The following is a 14,011-nucleotide window of genomic DNA, read 5'->3' on the forward strand; positions in this document are numbered from 1 at the left end:
CTTCGGTGCTACTGGACCAACCCGGCAGCACCCCGGCTGCTCTTCCCAAGGCGTCCCCAAGTCAGCCGCTGCTGAAACTGACCAGCGGCTGACTACAGGAAGCCCGAGGCAGAGAAGCTCTGCCTCGGGCTTCCTGTAGTCAGCCGCTGGTCAGTTTCAGCAGCGGCTGACTTGGGAACAGGGGCGGATATACGGCAGGGAGAACGGGGTGGCCGCCCCGGGCCCCACGCTTCAGAAAGCCCCACGCATGCGCCGTGGCGCCGCTGTACAGGCGCATGGTGTCACTGCGCATGCGCCGTGGCAAAGGGGAGCCCCGCGGAATTATGCTGCCCGGGGCCCCACAAAACGGTCATCTGCCCCTGCTTGGGAACACCTGGGGTAGAGCAGCTGGGGTGCTGCCGGGTTGGTTCTCGTAGCGCTGAGGTGTGGCGCTGCGGGGACCTACGGGGACCTACCCGGCAGCGCCCCAGCTGTTCTGTCCCAGGCATCCAGATTCAGCCGCGGTTGAAACTGATCAGCGGCTGATTCCAGGAAGCCTGGGGCAGAGCAGCTCTACCTTGGGCTTCCTGTAGTCAGCCGCTGGTCAGTTTCAACAGCGGCTGAATCTGGACGCCAGTTCCGACTTACATACAAATTCAACTTAAGAACAAACCTACATTCCCTATCTTGTACGTAACCCGGGGACTGCCTATATTCAAGATAGTTAAGTCTAAAGCAGACTCTGAAGAGTTACAAAGGGATGTTACAAAGCAAGGTGATTGGGCAACAAAATGGCTCATGAAATTCAGTGCCATTTGATAAATTCAAAGTAATGCACATTGAAAGATATAATCCCAACTATACATACAAAGTGATGGGAGCTAAATTAGTTGTTATTACTCAAGAAGGAGATGCTGGAGTCATTGTGGATAGTTCTCTGAAAATATCCACTACAATGTACACCAACAGCCAAAAAAGCCAACAGAAGGTTAGGAATTATTAGGACAGGAACAGATAAGAAGACATCAGTTGTTATATATAATAAGACAAAAATATCATATTCCCCCATGCTATATAATTCCATGGTATGCCCCCATCTGAATTACTGCATGCAGATGTGATCACTCAATCTCAAAAATTTATACTGGAATGGAAAGTGCTCAGAAAAGGTACAGAAAAGATTCCTTATGAGGAATGATTAATAAGACTGGGACTTTTCAGCCTGGAAAAAAAAGATTACTTATAGGGGTAATGACAGAATCTCTTAAAATCATGACTGGTATGGAGAAAGTAAATAAGGAAGCATTATTTACTCCTTTCCATAATAGAAGTAGGAGTCACCAAATGAAATTAATAGGCAGCAAGTTTAAAAGGCTAAGGTTATAACAGGGTTCAAAAAAGAACTAGATGAATTAATGGAGGATAGGTCTATCAGTAGCCAAGCTAGGCAGGTATGGCATCCCTAGCCTCTGTCAGAAGCTGGAAATGGGTGACAGGATAGATCACTTGATGATTGCTTGCTCTGTTCATTCCCTCTGGGGCACCTGGCAGTGGTCATTGTCAAATGACAGGACACTGGGCTAGATGGACCTTTGGCCTGACCCAGCATGGCCATTCCTATGTTCTTAGAATGTCTCTTGAGATTGCTACTTGGGTAGATTGCCACTGCTTCCTCTTCCTGAGCACGGCTTTGCCTTTCATGAAGCATAATGTAACCTTACACATTTGCCATTTAAACCTTTTATACACGTATGACGTTTTTAAAAGACACACATAGTCTGAAAGAATGTGAAAAGGATCCTGACACCCTGCTGTGCAGCAAAGTGCTCTAGAGCAAACCTGTGTCTAGAATGTCTAGGTGGGCGTCTCACATACAGAGTGAATCTACTAAGATCTCATGATGGGAATTTTTTGCTCTGCTTGTACTAGTCCAAAAGTGTCACTGTCTTCTATGACTTCAGTAGAGGCTCAGACTCCATCTGCTGGCTGTTTGAAGGACACACACACTGCCCAAAAAGTATGAGCACAAAACAGGTACAGTGGCAGACGTATAAGAACCTAAACAGAACAGAATTTTCCCTACCAGGATTAATGGGAGTTTTATTTCCAAACCCTGTAACATTTGCATGTTGCTTTCTGTGTGGCAGAAGGCCACAAGAGTGTTGGCCAGTGAAGGATGCACAGCAATAATTTCCATTAGTCTTTCACACTAAAGAAATAACTGGGGATCTAAATCAGGAAAGCAGATGTATTTCTATGATGACATTTACACTGTACATAGTTTATAAAGTGATTTGGAGAATTCAGGATGAAGGCCTGTATAAGCATACATTATAATTACAACTTTCTCTGCAACAATCATTGTAACTAGCTGTCTAAAAATAAGCACTGGTCTGTGATAGTGCAGAGATATAAGACCAATTGTACATGTGTCTAGTAGATCACAACTGGTTCCATCCTGCCACCTCCTTTTTGAGATGCCACCTATACCCATCCATCACTTAAACATCCCTAGTGTGATTATTGTTCCTGCATGATTCATCATGCTCTACATCTCTGACGTGGGCTCAAGGTGTTCTCTTTGATAATCTTGATTTTGATACATTAGTGTTCTAAATCATGAAACAGGTGTCATTTTAATTTGGGTTTACAAATTTTTTAGGGCAATTCTCATGAGCCATTTCTTATGCATCGCCCGTGTATTCTACATCTAAAATGAGTACTTCACTAGTACTTACTATTTAGTGATATGCAATTTAGTTCAGTTGATAGGAAACTAATTTGAAGAACTCAGTTGATCCACCCATATTGCCCTCGCAGCTCCCTGCCTGCCTTCAAGTTTGTTCCTCCAGAGCTGCCAAACTGTGTGTTTGTCTGTGGTATGACAAACAAGCCCTTTCCCTTCTGTGTCAATTTGTCTAAAAGCCACGTGACCACATCTCCAACCTAAATTCTCTCTCTTGGGAAGAGATGTTCTTCCACTATATAAGACTGAAGAGCAAATTGGAGCAGTTTCTTGGCTTGGGAGGAAAAGAAATACAATTTTGGGTACTTTTACTTTGGGACAGGAACCAGGCCTGTCCTTTTCCAATGTCTTCAAAATTGCTTTAAAATTACAAAATGGGAATCAGAAGATATGTAGTGTTCTTCCAATGAATCAAAGGCCAGAATCATCTCACTCCATCCTTTTGTACCAGGCCAGCAGTGGCAGGGGGTACTAAGACAATGGAAAAATGGTTGAGACAGGCTCGATCTCGATCTGCACACACACATACACACCTTAGCTCATGAATTTTAACTCAGTCCGGAAAATTCATTTCAACAAGGCAGACAAGACCTAAGTGCTTTCAAAGCTATATTCAAACCTGGATCCACACTGCTCCTTTGGGCACAGTGTTGCTTGAGGGTGACAGAACAGATGAAGCTTGATTTCTATAACTTGGTAAAATGCAATTTGGCCTTGTCTGGCCAAGGAGGGAGAGACATAGGTAGATAGACTAACTTACGACAGAATGGTTTAACATACATGAAGATAGCACCAGAACTGTGCCACACACCTTTTAACAACATTTTACCTCACTCTGAGCCACTGTCATTCTTCCAAACAGTAAACATTCAGGCGGAGATCATTGCTATGGACATCCTGCCCAAGCTGCTCACTCTTCTTGCATCTAACAATTCAGATGTTCAACAAGCTTCTGTTGCACTCCTCTGGATATTATCTCAGCACCCAGCTAACCAGGTAGGGGCGATAGTTGCTGAATAGCAGGGCCGGGAGAATAGTTTTCGTCACTGCCTGGGATAAAACTTTTAATTCCCTGTAACTAAGTAATGTTACGGCACAAATGTTAATGTTGCATATAGTGAACTAAAAGACTTGCCCAGGTCCCTCAGGACAGGAGGCTGGCAGTGTGGGTGGTGCAGGAGTCAGGGCACAGCCTCAGGGGGTATGGGAGGGCAGGGGCAGAAGGCTTGGGGAAGTGGGGGTGCGAGAGTGAAGACTGGGGGGGTGAGAAGGGGCTCAGGGCAGGGGGTCCCATTTGATGGGGCTTTCCCATCTCCGCCGCCATACTCTGCTGACTACTACTCTGGAAGCACGGCAGGGCTAGGATGAATAGCAGGACACAGAAACAGTGCGCTGAGACAGTCCGGGGAAGGAAGCTACTTTTAGCTACAGGGCTTGGCATAGTAATATTGTCAGGGCCTGTCAGCATCTGGCCAGTGGAAGTTCAAATGAATTAATCTCCTTTGAAGAAGCACTAAACTAAAGTAAACTAAAGCCACTTTACTTCTGTTTGAGAGCATCCACACCAGGGTGAAGATGCTTTAATTGTCCTTTTGTGGGCAAACCATTAGTTAGGATTTGGCTATTTTTGTTCAAGGCAAACAGCACCGCAGTGAAACGTTATTGCTAATGCCTGAGAACCTGAAAACAAAATCGATTAGACAGAGACTATAAAAACAAACAAAATGCAGTAAGAAATACAAAAATAAACAAAGTATAAGACAATGAAAACCGACCATCTCTACAATAATTTCCATTACAATAGCTAAGGATTCACTAGTAATTTGAGTAAGGAAAATTTAAAATAGGATTTTTAAACTAACAACCTATTAAAACAGTTTGCATTTAAGGACGTCGACAAAAGTGGAAGCCTATCATATGATGTAGCTTTATATAGTAGTGACAAGATAATCTGACCACCCACGGCTTCTTTTAGGGGCTTTTAGTGACTAATTACTGAAATAAATTCATGCTGGCTCAAAACTCCCACAGGGAACTGCAGACCTGGTGGTTTGTACATCAATTAATCTTGCACATACAGCATAGTATGGGCAAAATTATGCCTCCTACAATTCAGTGGTGTTCTGGGAAAGGAGAAAGGGTGCAGTGCCCAAGCAGAAGTGCCTGGAGATATAATGCCTTTCAAAAGAATTGTGCATATTATTTATTTGAATTGCCTTAACACTAGGGGGTTCCAGTCATGGATCTGGGCCCCATTGAGTGAGGTGCTGTAAATACAGAATTAAAAGTCAGCCCCCTCCCCAAAGTTTACACCGGGGTGGGGAACCGGATCCGGCCTCTAGCTCAGGGCTCCTCCCCAGTCTTGGCAGATCTGGAGCACAGAAAATCTACTGGCTTGGGGCCCCACTAGGCTCTGGTGTGCAAGGGGAATGTGGGGAGTGTCTTTCTTCTCAGTTGGGGGCCACGTCAGTGAGGGTTTAATTTTTTTGTTTGTTTCTCAGTTGTGCGTGGCCCCCCCCCGACTGATTTTTCTGTGGGTCAGTGGCCCCCGACCCAAAAAAGTTTCCCCACCCCGGTTTACACTTTAAATAAGTGAAATCACTGGGGTTACTGAAGTGTTACTCAATATGAGGAATCATGTCAGAATTTTACCTCAGTAATAAAGCTGTTAATTTTACAAGAAAGAGCTTCTTGCAGTTCAACCTGCACTTCCCCCACTCCCACTCCCTATATATATATACAACCAACTCCTTCATGGCTTCTGAAGTACGTGTATATCAAGGATTTCAGCCAAACCCCCAGTCACATGAAAGACACATGCTGGCTATGCACAGCTGGAACAGCCAACATAACCAAAGGTTCACAGTGGTTACATCAACAACAAAACTATCAAACCACACCCAAGAGGGGAAGGGTAATACATGGGTCTGTGATGGGACACTTGGAAATGAAATGTCATCTGGTGAGAAGCATTTGCATTTTGAAATTTATTTTAGTAAGCAAACATCATTGTCACTGACTGTTGAATGTTGCTTCATTGTGAGATTAAACTTATAGTATCTAGACCAGGGTCTGATCCATTGTTCCTTTTCTCGCACTCCCACCCATCCAGCCTATTTTTCAGCTCTTTTCAAGGTTTCCTTCTGTAGCCTGACCTGAATTCTGAATGAATTAGAGAAGGACTGTTCCCTGGGAACTGCTGTAGGAAAACAAACTGCGGAACAAAGCTAACATTTACAAGTAAATGAAGTAATGCTTGAGTCATTACAAATACTACCCAATATACAATAGGGTAAAATTCATCTGCCCTTTGGTTACCGTGGATTTGATCAGATGGAATGTTCAGTGGAGCGTCATTCCTTAACAGAAAGCCACGCTGTGATTCACCGGCTTCTAACAGAATACTGTATTAGTTTCCGTACTGCAAAGAGAATTTTGTTCAGTTCTGTCAAGGGCTATCCAACCCCAAAGCTCTAATAGGTTTAATAATAATAAACAGCCTTTTCAGTCCAAGGTGAAGCCCTGGTTGTTAAAGCAAGGGATAAGGACTTAGAACATGTGGTTTCTAGTCCCAGTTCTGCAACTGACCTGCTGTAGGATACAAAATAACTTTGCATCTCTTCATCTCAGTTTCACCATTTGTAAAATGGGAAAAATATTTATCCTTGCTAGCACTCTTCATTGAGGCTCTCAGAGTGCTTTACAAAGGCAAGGCATTAAAATGATAAACAACATTTGCTGCTAGAAGGCTTTCCCTGGCCATTGTAGATTAGGATCTTTTTTCAGTTCAAACTACTACATCTGGGGAAGAAGCTTGGCCAATACTCATCTGAATCTGTTCACTCATCTTCCACTGAGAATGTTGCCTCTGAGGCTCTCCTTCACTGAACGGGGGATTGCAATAATGAACTTGGAATGTGGGTCTCACACATATAATTGCAAAATACTGCCAGGCCCCATGAAAATGTAGCACTCTGGTGAGAAGCATTTGCATTTTGAAATTTATTTCCCATCAGATGGGATAGTGATCAAATATATGTTCTACATAGATCAGGGAGATTGGTAGTGAAGCCATCATGTGTATGGGAAGAATTCATTTTGGCTATGTCTAAACTACAAGCCTCTTTTGAAAGAGAGCATCTAGACTGCAACCACTTCTTTCAAAAAAGCAAACCACTTTTTCAAAAGAGAGCACCCAGGCAGTCTGAATGCTCTCTTTTAAAAAAGCACTGTTTGCATTCAAGAATGCCTTTTTTCAAAAGAGCACTTTTGAAAAAAGGAGTTATTCCTCATAAAATGAGGCTTACCGAGTTCAAAAAACTGCCACGTTCTTTCGAGTTAATTTTGAAAGAACGCGGCGGCAGTCTTGATGCAGGGGAAGTTTTTTCGAAAAAAGGTTACTTTTTTCAAAAAAACCCTGTAGTCTAGACACACCCTTTTAGTCTGCACTCTACTACTACCGCTACTGCTGATTCAAGTTGGGAGTTGCTCTGCTGAAGTCAATTTGAGTTACACAGGTTAAAAAAAAGGGGTCAGAGATATAGTATCCAATTCCAAAATGGTCTTTACAGGTAACTGAACACATTCTGGGTAGCTAACTTTAGGAGAGTTATATCTATGAAGGAAGGGAAACACATCATCAGATAAATTCACAAGCATATATGTGTATATACCACACCCTGATTGAAATCTAACATGTAAACATCTGAGCTTATTAAGATATATTTTGTTCCTTGAGTTTAACCACTGTACTGTACCTTTGGTTTTATTTTCTTCCATGGTTTGCTTCAGCATTTCAACTCGTGACTATGTTTGGAATGGAAGAATCGGAAAACGTCAGCCACTGTCAAGTGAAAATAGCCCTTATGTAACAAACTGCACATCAAGAAAGATATAATTTAAACTTAAAGACCTCTAACTTTAACACTGCTTCAATGAGCCTGACATTTCCAAAACTCCAGCGTAACATCTTTCACCTTGGAATGCATACAGGGTTAAAGATTTAGTACATACTTGTTAAGTTGCCTCATAAAAGACACACATTGTTGATTTTACACAAAGCACTGTCAAAAGCCCAAAACAAACAGGCTGAAAGAACAGAGACACGTCTTCTTTGCTAACCTCTTAGCTACAATATGATTTTAGGTATTGCTTGCAACTCTGGGTCTGATCCAGAGGTCACAGATGTCATTGTGAGAGTTTCTCCACCAAGTCACAGTTCACCTTACTGAAAAATAGTTCACATTAATACCAGGGGGACGTGGTGGCCAGAAATTCCAAATGTGGTGTCAGGGTTCAATCCCATTGGTATTAGAGAAACCTGGAAGTTCAGCAAGAGGTAAGCTTGCTGAAAGGCCTTAAAATATCAAAAGGAGAGGAGAGGAAACTAATGTACATTTTTGAAAAGGTCTTTTAAAAAGGAATTTCAGGAATATGATATTCAAGAGCACATGATCACAAATAGTCTGTTTTAAAACAAATCAAATTGACCATATCTGTAAGCAAAGGTTGCTTAATGAACTACCTCTTCTATTTACCATTACCTAGAGCAATGCCCTTCTCATCCACAGTCAAATTTTCCCTTTGGTTACTACAGCCATTGATTAGCTGCCACAGTAATATTTAAGAAGTATTTGATAGGATTTGTCAGCTGAAAATGGGGATTCTCAGCCAGCATCATTGGACCAATCACCTCATCCCTCCAGCATGTTTGGTGTAACAGGAGTGGGTTGCAATTTGAGAACTAGGGTATGAAACTGCAGCTGTGCTGCAATTAGCTTAAAACAGTTTAGTCATGCTCTGCTTTCAGAACTGGGTAGTCCTATCAATGACATCACATCACATGCTTTATCACAGTCATTATCAAAAGCGACTGAATGGCTTGTTGCTCTTTGCAGGACACTCTAATGCAGGAAGAGGTGTTGCAGAACCTGGGGGTGCTGCTGTTAACTTGCCAGAAAGACCCAGCGATTGTTGGTCTCACAGCCTGTATAATCAAAAATCTGAGCCTTTTCAAAAATGTACAGGTGAGTACCAGTTTTTCTTCTCAGAATTATACCCTGGAAGGCTGCACTTCTAGCTATATCAAGTAAGAGTTTCTCACACCAAAAAAAGGTTTTTAAAATTATATGAAAATAAACGGACACCACTCTAGGCCTGCTCCTGTTCCCACTGAAGTCAATGGCAAAACTCCCAGACCATGTCTAAACTACGCGGAAGATCAATACTGCCCCAGTCAATCTTCCAAGGTTCAATGTAGCGGGTGTAGCCTAGAGCTCTAGATCAAACTCACTGGACACTCCTGTCAGTGCGGTACTCCTGCTCCTCATGAGGAGTAAGGGAAGCCAATGGGGGAGGGACAGCTTAGTGGTTTGAGCACTGGCCTGCTAAAGACTGGGCTGTGAGTTCAATGGTGGGGGGAGCCATTGAGGGATCTGGGGCAAATCTGTCAGGGATGGTACTTGGTCCTCCTGTGAAGGCAGGGAACTGGATTTGATGACCTTTTATGGTCCCTTCCAGCTCTGAGAGAAAGGAGCAACAACAACAAAAAAAGATATACCTGTCAACCTCCTACTATGTCGATGGCATGGAAATGCAATGCAAGATATGGCAACTCCAGCTACATAATTAACATGGCTGGAGTTGCATATCTTACTTCACCTTCTGTGAAGTGTAGACCAAGCCCCAGAGTGTACAAGTGGGCCGGATCCAATGCGCCATACTAAAAGTTGTCTCTTATTTCTGTTCTCTTTGTTACAAAGTATTAAATGCTGTGAAAGAACAGCAATGTTTAACTTGTCATACAGACCAGTGACAGAGCCTCCAGTGACAGAGCCTCACAGTTCAAGTAGCTACATTTTTCATTTAGTGCAGTGATACTCAGACTTAGTTCAGGAGCCAAATTAGTGATCAGCATTATCCAGAAAAGCCATAGTAGAGGGAATTCACTGGAGCCAGTGCTTGGGGGGAGTTGGCTTTTAAGCTGGCTCCCTGCAAGCACCAGCTCCTGCCTGTCCCCACTGCTGCCTTTGATACAGAGGCAGCAGCACAGGGCGGCAGGTGGCTCTGCAGCTCAACCAATGAGCCGAGGCTTATTGGTTAATTGTGTAAATGGCTACACACTAACATCCCTAATCAGATATACACACGCACATTGGGCTACCCACATTCTCCATGCTTGCTTAATCAGCTGCCATGTGACCCAAATCCTCCCATTTCAAAGTAAATTTTTTCTATGTCATAGATCATTGTATGGTTCCAACTCATCCTAGGTCTACTCCTCTTTCTTGTTGGATTTTCTGGCTCCAACTGAGAGCCATAATCGTAGTTGGTTATGATCCATTCATAACACATGCCCTAGTCATTGATGTCTTTTCTTACAAATTATTTGTATTAGAGACTTCACTTTAGCCAATTTCCTGTCCTCAACCTTTGTTTTTCTCTTAGCTTCCTCATAATATTCTCCTCGAGCACTTATGATGAAAGTGCTTCATGTAACTTCTGAGCATCTATTTTCTTAAATTGCCAGGTTTTACTGCTGTAGGTTGCTATGGCCACAACGATGGCTGACTAGATGCTTAGTTTTGTATGTAAGGATATGGTAATAGATTTCCAAATGCTCTTAAGTTTACCGAAGGCTGGTTTTGCTTTGCCAATCCTTATTCTTATTTCCTCAGAGCACGTACCACCATCTTGGCTTGTTGTGCTTCCAACACATTTGAATCCATCTAACCTCTCTAGCTGTTCATTGCTGATTTAGATGTTTAAAGCCATATCTCCAATCTTATTCTCACAGCAAAATGACCGAGCAAGTATTAGTTTATCAACTTTAATTGGCTAACAACATAGTGAAAGCATCTTGATTGGTTAATAATTAAATTCCACAGTTTTTTAATATCACATGCTGCAAAGAGCCACAGCTGACACATTAAAGAGCCACTTTTGTGGCTCACCAGCCTCAATCTGGGTATTACTGGTCTAGGGATATATATATATATATATATATATAGCAGGGAGGTTTCAGGCACAGAGGAATTAAGGTTTTGTCTACACAGCCAAATGTAAAGCACTGCTGAGGCAGCATTTTATTGCAACAGGGAGGTAAACCACTTCCACAAGGGGAGAAGCTAACAGCACTGGGAGCCTGTTTACACTGGTGCTTTACAGCACTGTAACATGCTGTGCTTGGAGAGAGGGCTGTTTTTTAGACACCCGAGTGAGAATATTACTGCAGAGTAAAGTGGCAGTATAGATGAGCTTTATGTGATTTGCCAAATTCAACCAGAAGGTATGAGGCAGAGTGAGAACTGAATCCTCATCTTCAAAATCCTAATCCAGTGTATTAAGCACAAGAGAATCCTTCCTTTTCACACGGGATGTCTGTGGCTAAATATTTATTCCTGTGTTTGGATAGCCCTCCATTCATCCACTGCCTTTCTGCTTGTCCAAAAAAGTACACAAGCCCCAGTCAAAAAAAACCAAGATTCTTGCAAGGGAGCTGGAAACAATTTGCATAGTGCAGGTGCTAAGAGCCATTGAACCAAACTGTAAATGAAGGTTATTCAACTTCGGAAGCCCGAGGGGCCACAACGATACTCAGAGCACATGCCGAGGGCCACAATTTAAGCATAATTGCATATACTTGCAAATACATATGCAAATATATGTAAATAGCTTCTATCACACTGATGGGCATGAATACAAAGATTAAGGCAAGATTGCAACAGTACACAGGCCCCATTTAAGTCAGTTCTGTTGATATTAATAAAATGCTATATTTACCCAATTTTCTACCCACATGACAGCATTTTTAATGAGCAATGACAGTCCAGGAATTTAACTACTAAAACACATATCAACAGAAGACCATTATATTGACTCGCCATTGTGGTGTGTATTCCTAGTGGAAGCCATATTCAAAGGATCCCACCTACAGGCCGTGTGCTGAGCCCTGCATAAACCCAAATTGCACTGCAGGCCACAAACAGGCTGCAGGCTGCATGCAGCCCACGGGCCACATGTTGAGTAGCCTTACTGTAAACCCTGTATACAGTTCTAACACATAGGGAGCCTTAGATCTCTCAAACCTTTCCTAAGTCCCACCATTTTTTCCTTCTAGAAACTTCCTTAAGTCCTCCTTCCTGGCCAAAAAGCCTACAAAAAGCCAAGACTTTGTAGATCTCATAGGTCAATGATTGAACAAGTTCAGAAACAAAGCTAGCATAGGATGCCATGCTTTCTTCTTGGGGCCTTCAGTGCTTTGTAAAGCTTTTTTACCACTCTTCTATTAACTTCCCGCAAGATGAAGGATGCTTCAATACATAAATTTTTACAGTTACTCTGCCCTTTCAAGTGGGCAAGTGTAGTTTGTACTCTTCTGATTGGAAAAGCCTATAGCACCACATTTCAATAATTCTTCTAATTATACAGTAGACATTAACACTGAGCAAATTCCACAAACTCCTTCAAATTCCAGTTTCATGCATCTAAGCCAAGCTGTTTCTTGATAGCCCAAGAGGTGAACCATTGAAGATTAGAAGCACGGATTTGGGGTATTGGCATCCCTATAAAGGGAGATTTAAAAGTCTGAGATTAAAAGGAGGCTCGCATCAATGGTTCAGATGAAAAGAAGTTATATCAAGTAATGTATTATTTATAACTGTCAAGATGCCTATAACCATCTGCATTGCCTGATACAACTCCAGCTCTGGTGAAATCTCCATCCATGAATTCAATTTCTCACCCCTTTCCTATTGAGACTCAGTACTCTTGGGCCATCTTCCTACTTTTAGGTGGAAATACAATCACATTATCCAGAAACAACTCCACTGGCTTCCCATTTAATCCAGTTTTATTTTTTTCTCCTTGTTTTTGAAAGACTTCTCTGTACCTGCTTTACTCTCTGTCCTTCCTCCAGCAGTTGTGTTGCTTCCTTTCTATCTCTGCATATAACCTGATTACTTCTGGTGCAAGAGTCTTCTTCTCTGCAGCTCAGGTCACATTTTTCTGCCTCACTGACTTACCTCATTTTAAACCTGTAAACCAACTTTTCCTTCCTTTTCTGCATCTTAATTTATCCTTCCTACTGTTTTCGTTCTTCATTTAACCTTATAGAGTAGAGCATGTGGTACAGTTTATTATGAGACAAACACTGCAATATAAAACAAAGCTGTTTTTATTATAAATAGAGAAAATTAGTCTTGCATTCCTCTTTCCTGTCTTCATAACACAAGACATCATTCACTGAATCTGGAAGATGCATGTGAAAGAAAGACATTGATGTAAACATAAGGAATTTGCTGTTGCTGAACATTGGGGCAAATATCTTAGCAAGATTCAAACAGATTAGAAATCTGAGTGTCTAATAACCTGCTCAGATACAACGTATAAGATAAATAAGGTTTCACAGTTCTCATGGTTCGAGGCAGAAGATTGATCACAAGTTAGGGACAACAAGAGAATTTCCCCAGACCATATTTTATGACAATCAGTTTTCTTGTCACGAACCCAGCCTGATCAGAGTCTAGTAGTTCATGTGTTCAACAAGCATTGATGTTACAGATCACCAAAGCAGAGCTACCAAGAACAGCTATGGCTATTCCCTATAACAGACAAACACATTCTTCTGAACTGAAGCCCTGGAGGAAGAGTAAAGGAAGGACCTCATTTTCAAAGTTTGCATTTTAGAAAGAGATATGTTGATAATTTTGGCTAACAATTGTTCTCTGATGAAAAGAGGATCATTTCATTTTTTAAATGCTTTGTGGGTCATTTTAAAAATGTTTAACATTTTTACCACACAGACTAAAAGTGTTGTTACTCTGCCCCAATGCACGTGTGACCCAGCTGACCTTAATAGTAGTGTCTCATTGTCCATCCTGAGGAATTGCCTGGAAACCATTTAAAGGTGTTTGTCACATGAAAAACAAAACCAAACAAAACCTTTGTCCCAACAGGATACTCAAGTGTTGTGGCTGAGCTTGAAAAGCAAAGTCTTGAACTAACCTGGCCCCCCTCAGTCTGTGAGCAACCAGGAAAAAAAATATATGTATAAAAAAAATCATGTTCAAAGGCTAAATATACATTTGTTTTGCCTGGAAGTAAGCCAGCTCCCTGACTGAGCTATAGAGCATTTCCCCCATATAGCCTTTTTCTGCACTCTGCAGAAAATTTGTCTTTCTGGCTATGTCTACACTGCACAATTATTTCAGAATAAGCTTTTCCGGAATAGTTATTCCGAAATAGCTTATTTCAAAATAGCATTTCTACACTGCAGGGAAGCCTCAA

General features: G+C 41.9%; 1 protein-coding gene across 2 annotated transcripts in view; it reads left to right on the plus strand.

Moving 5' to 3' along the window:
- Positions 1 to 14,011, plus strand: part of LOC102446049 (uncharacterized) — a 45,202-nt gene that overhangs the window by 22,644 nt on the left and 8,547 nt on the right. Inside the window, exons 9-10 of one of the 2 annotated variants that reach the window (XM_075924250.2) lie at positions 3,588 to 3,721; positions 8,623 to 8,751. In XM_075924250.2, the coding sequence (XP_075780365.2) occupies positions 3,588 to 3,721; positions 8,623 to 8,751 (263 nt within the window). The remainder of the gene's footprint in view (positions 1 to 3,587; positions 3,722 to 8,622; positions 8,752 to 14,011) is intronic. The other variant, XM_075924251.2, reaches the window with a different exon arrangement.

Source organism: Pelodiscus sinensis, chromosome 3 (assembly GCF_052426305.1).
Source record: "Pelodiscus sinensis isolate ZL-2025 chromosome 3, ASM5242630v1, whole genome shotgun sequence".
Lineage (NCBI taxonomy): Eukaryota > Metazoa > Chordata > Testudines > Trionychidae > Pelodiscus > Pelodiscus sinensis.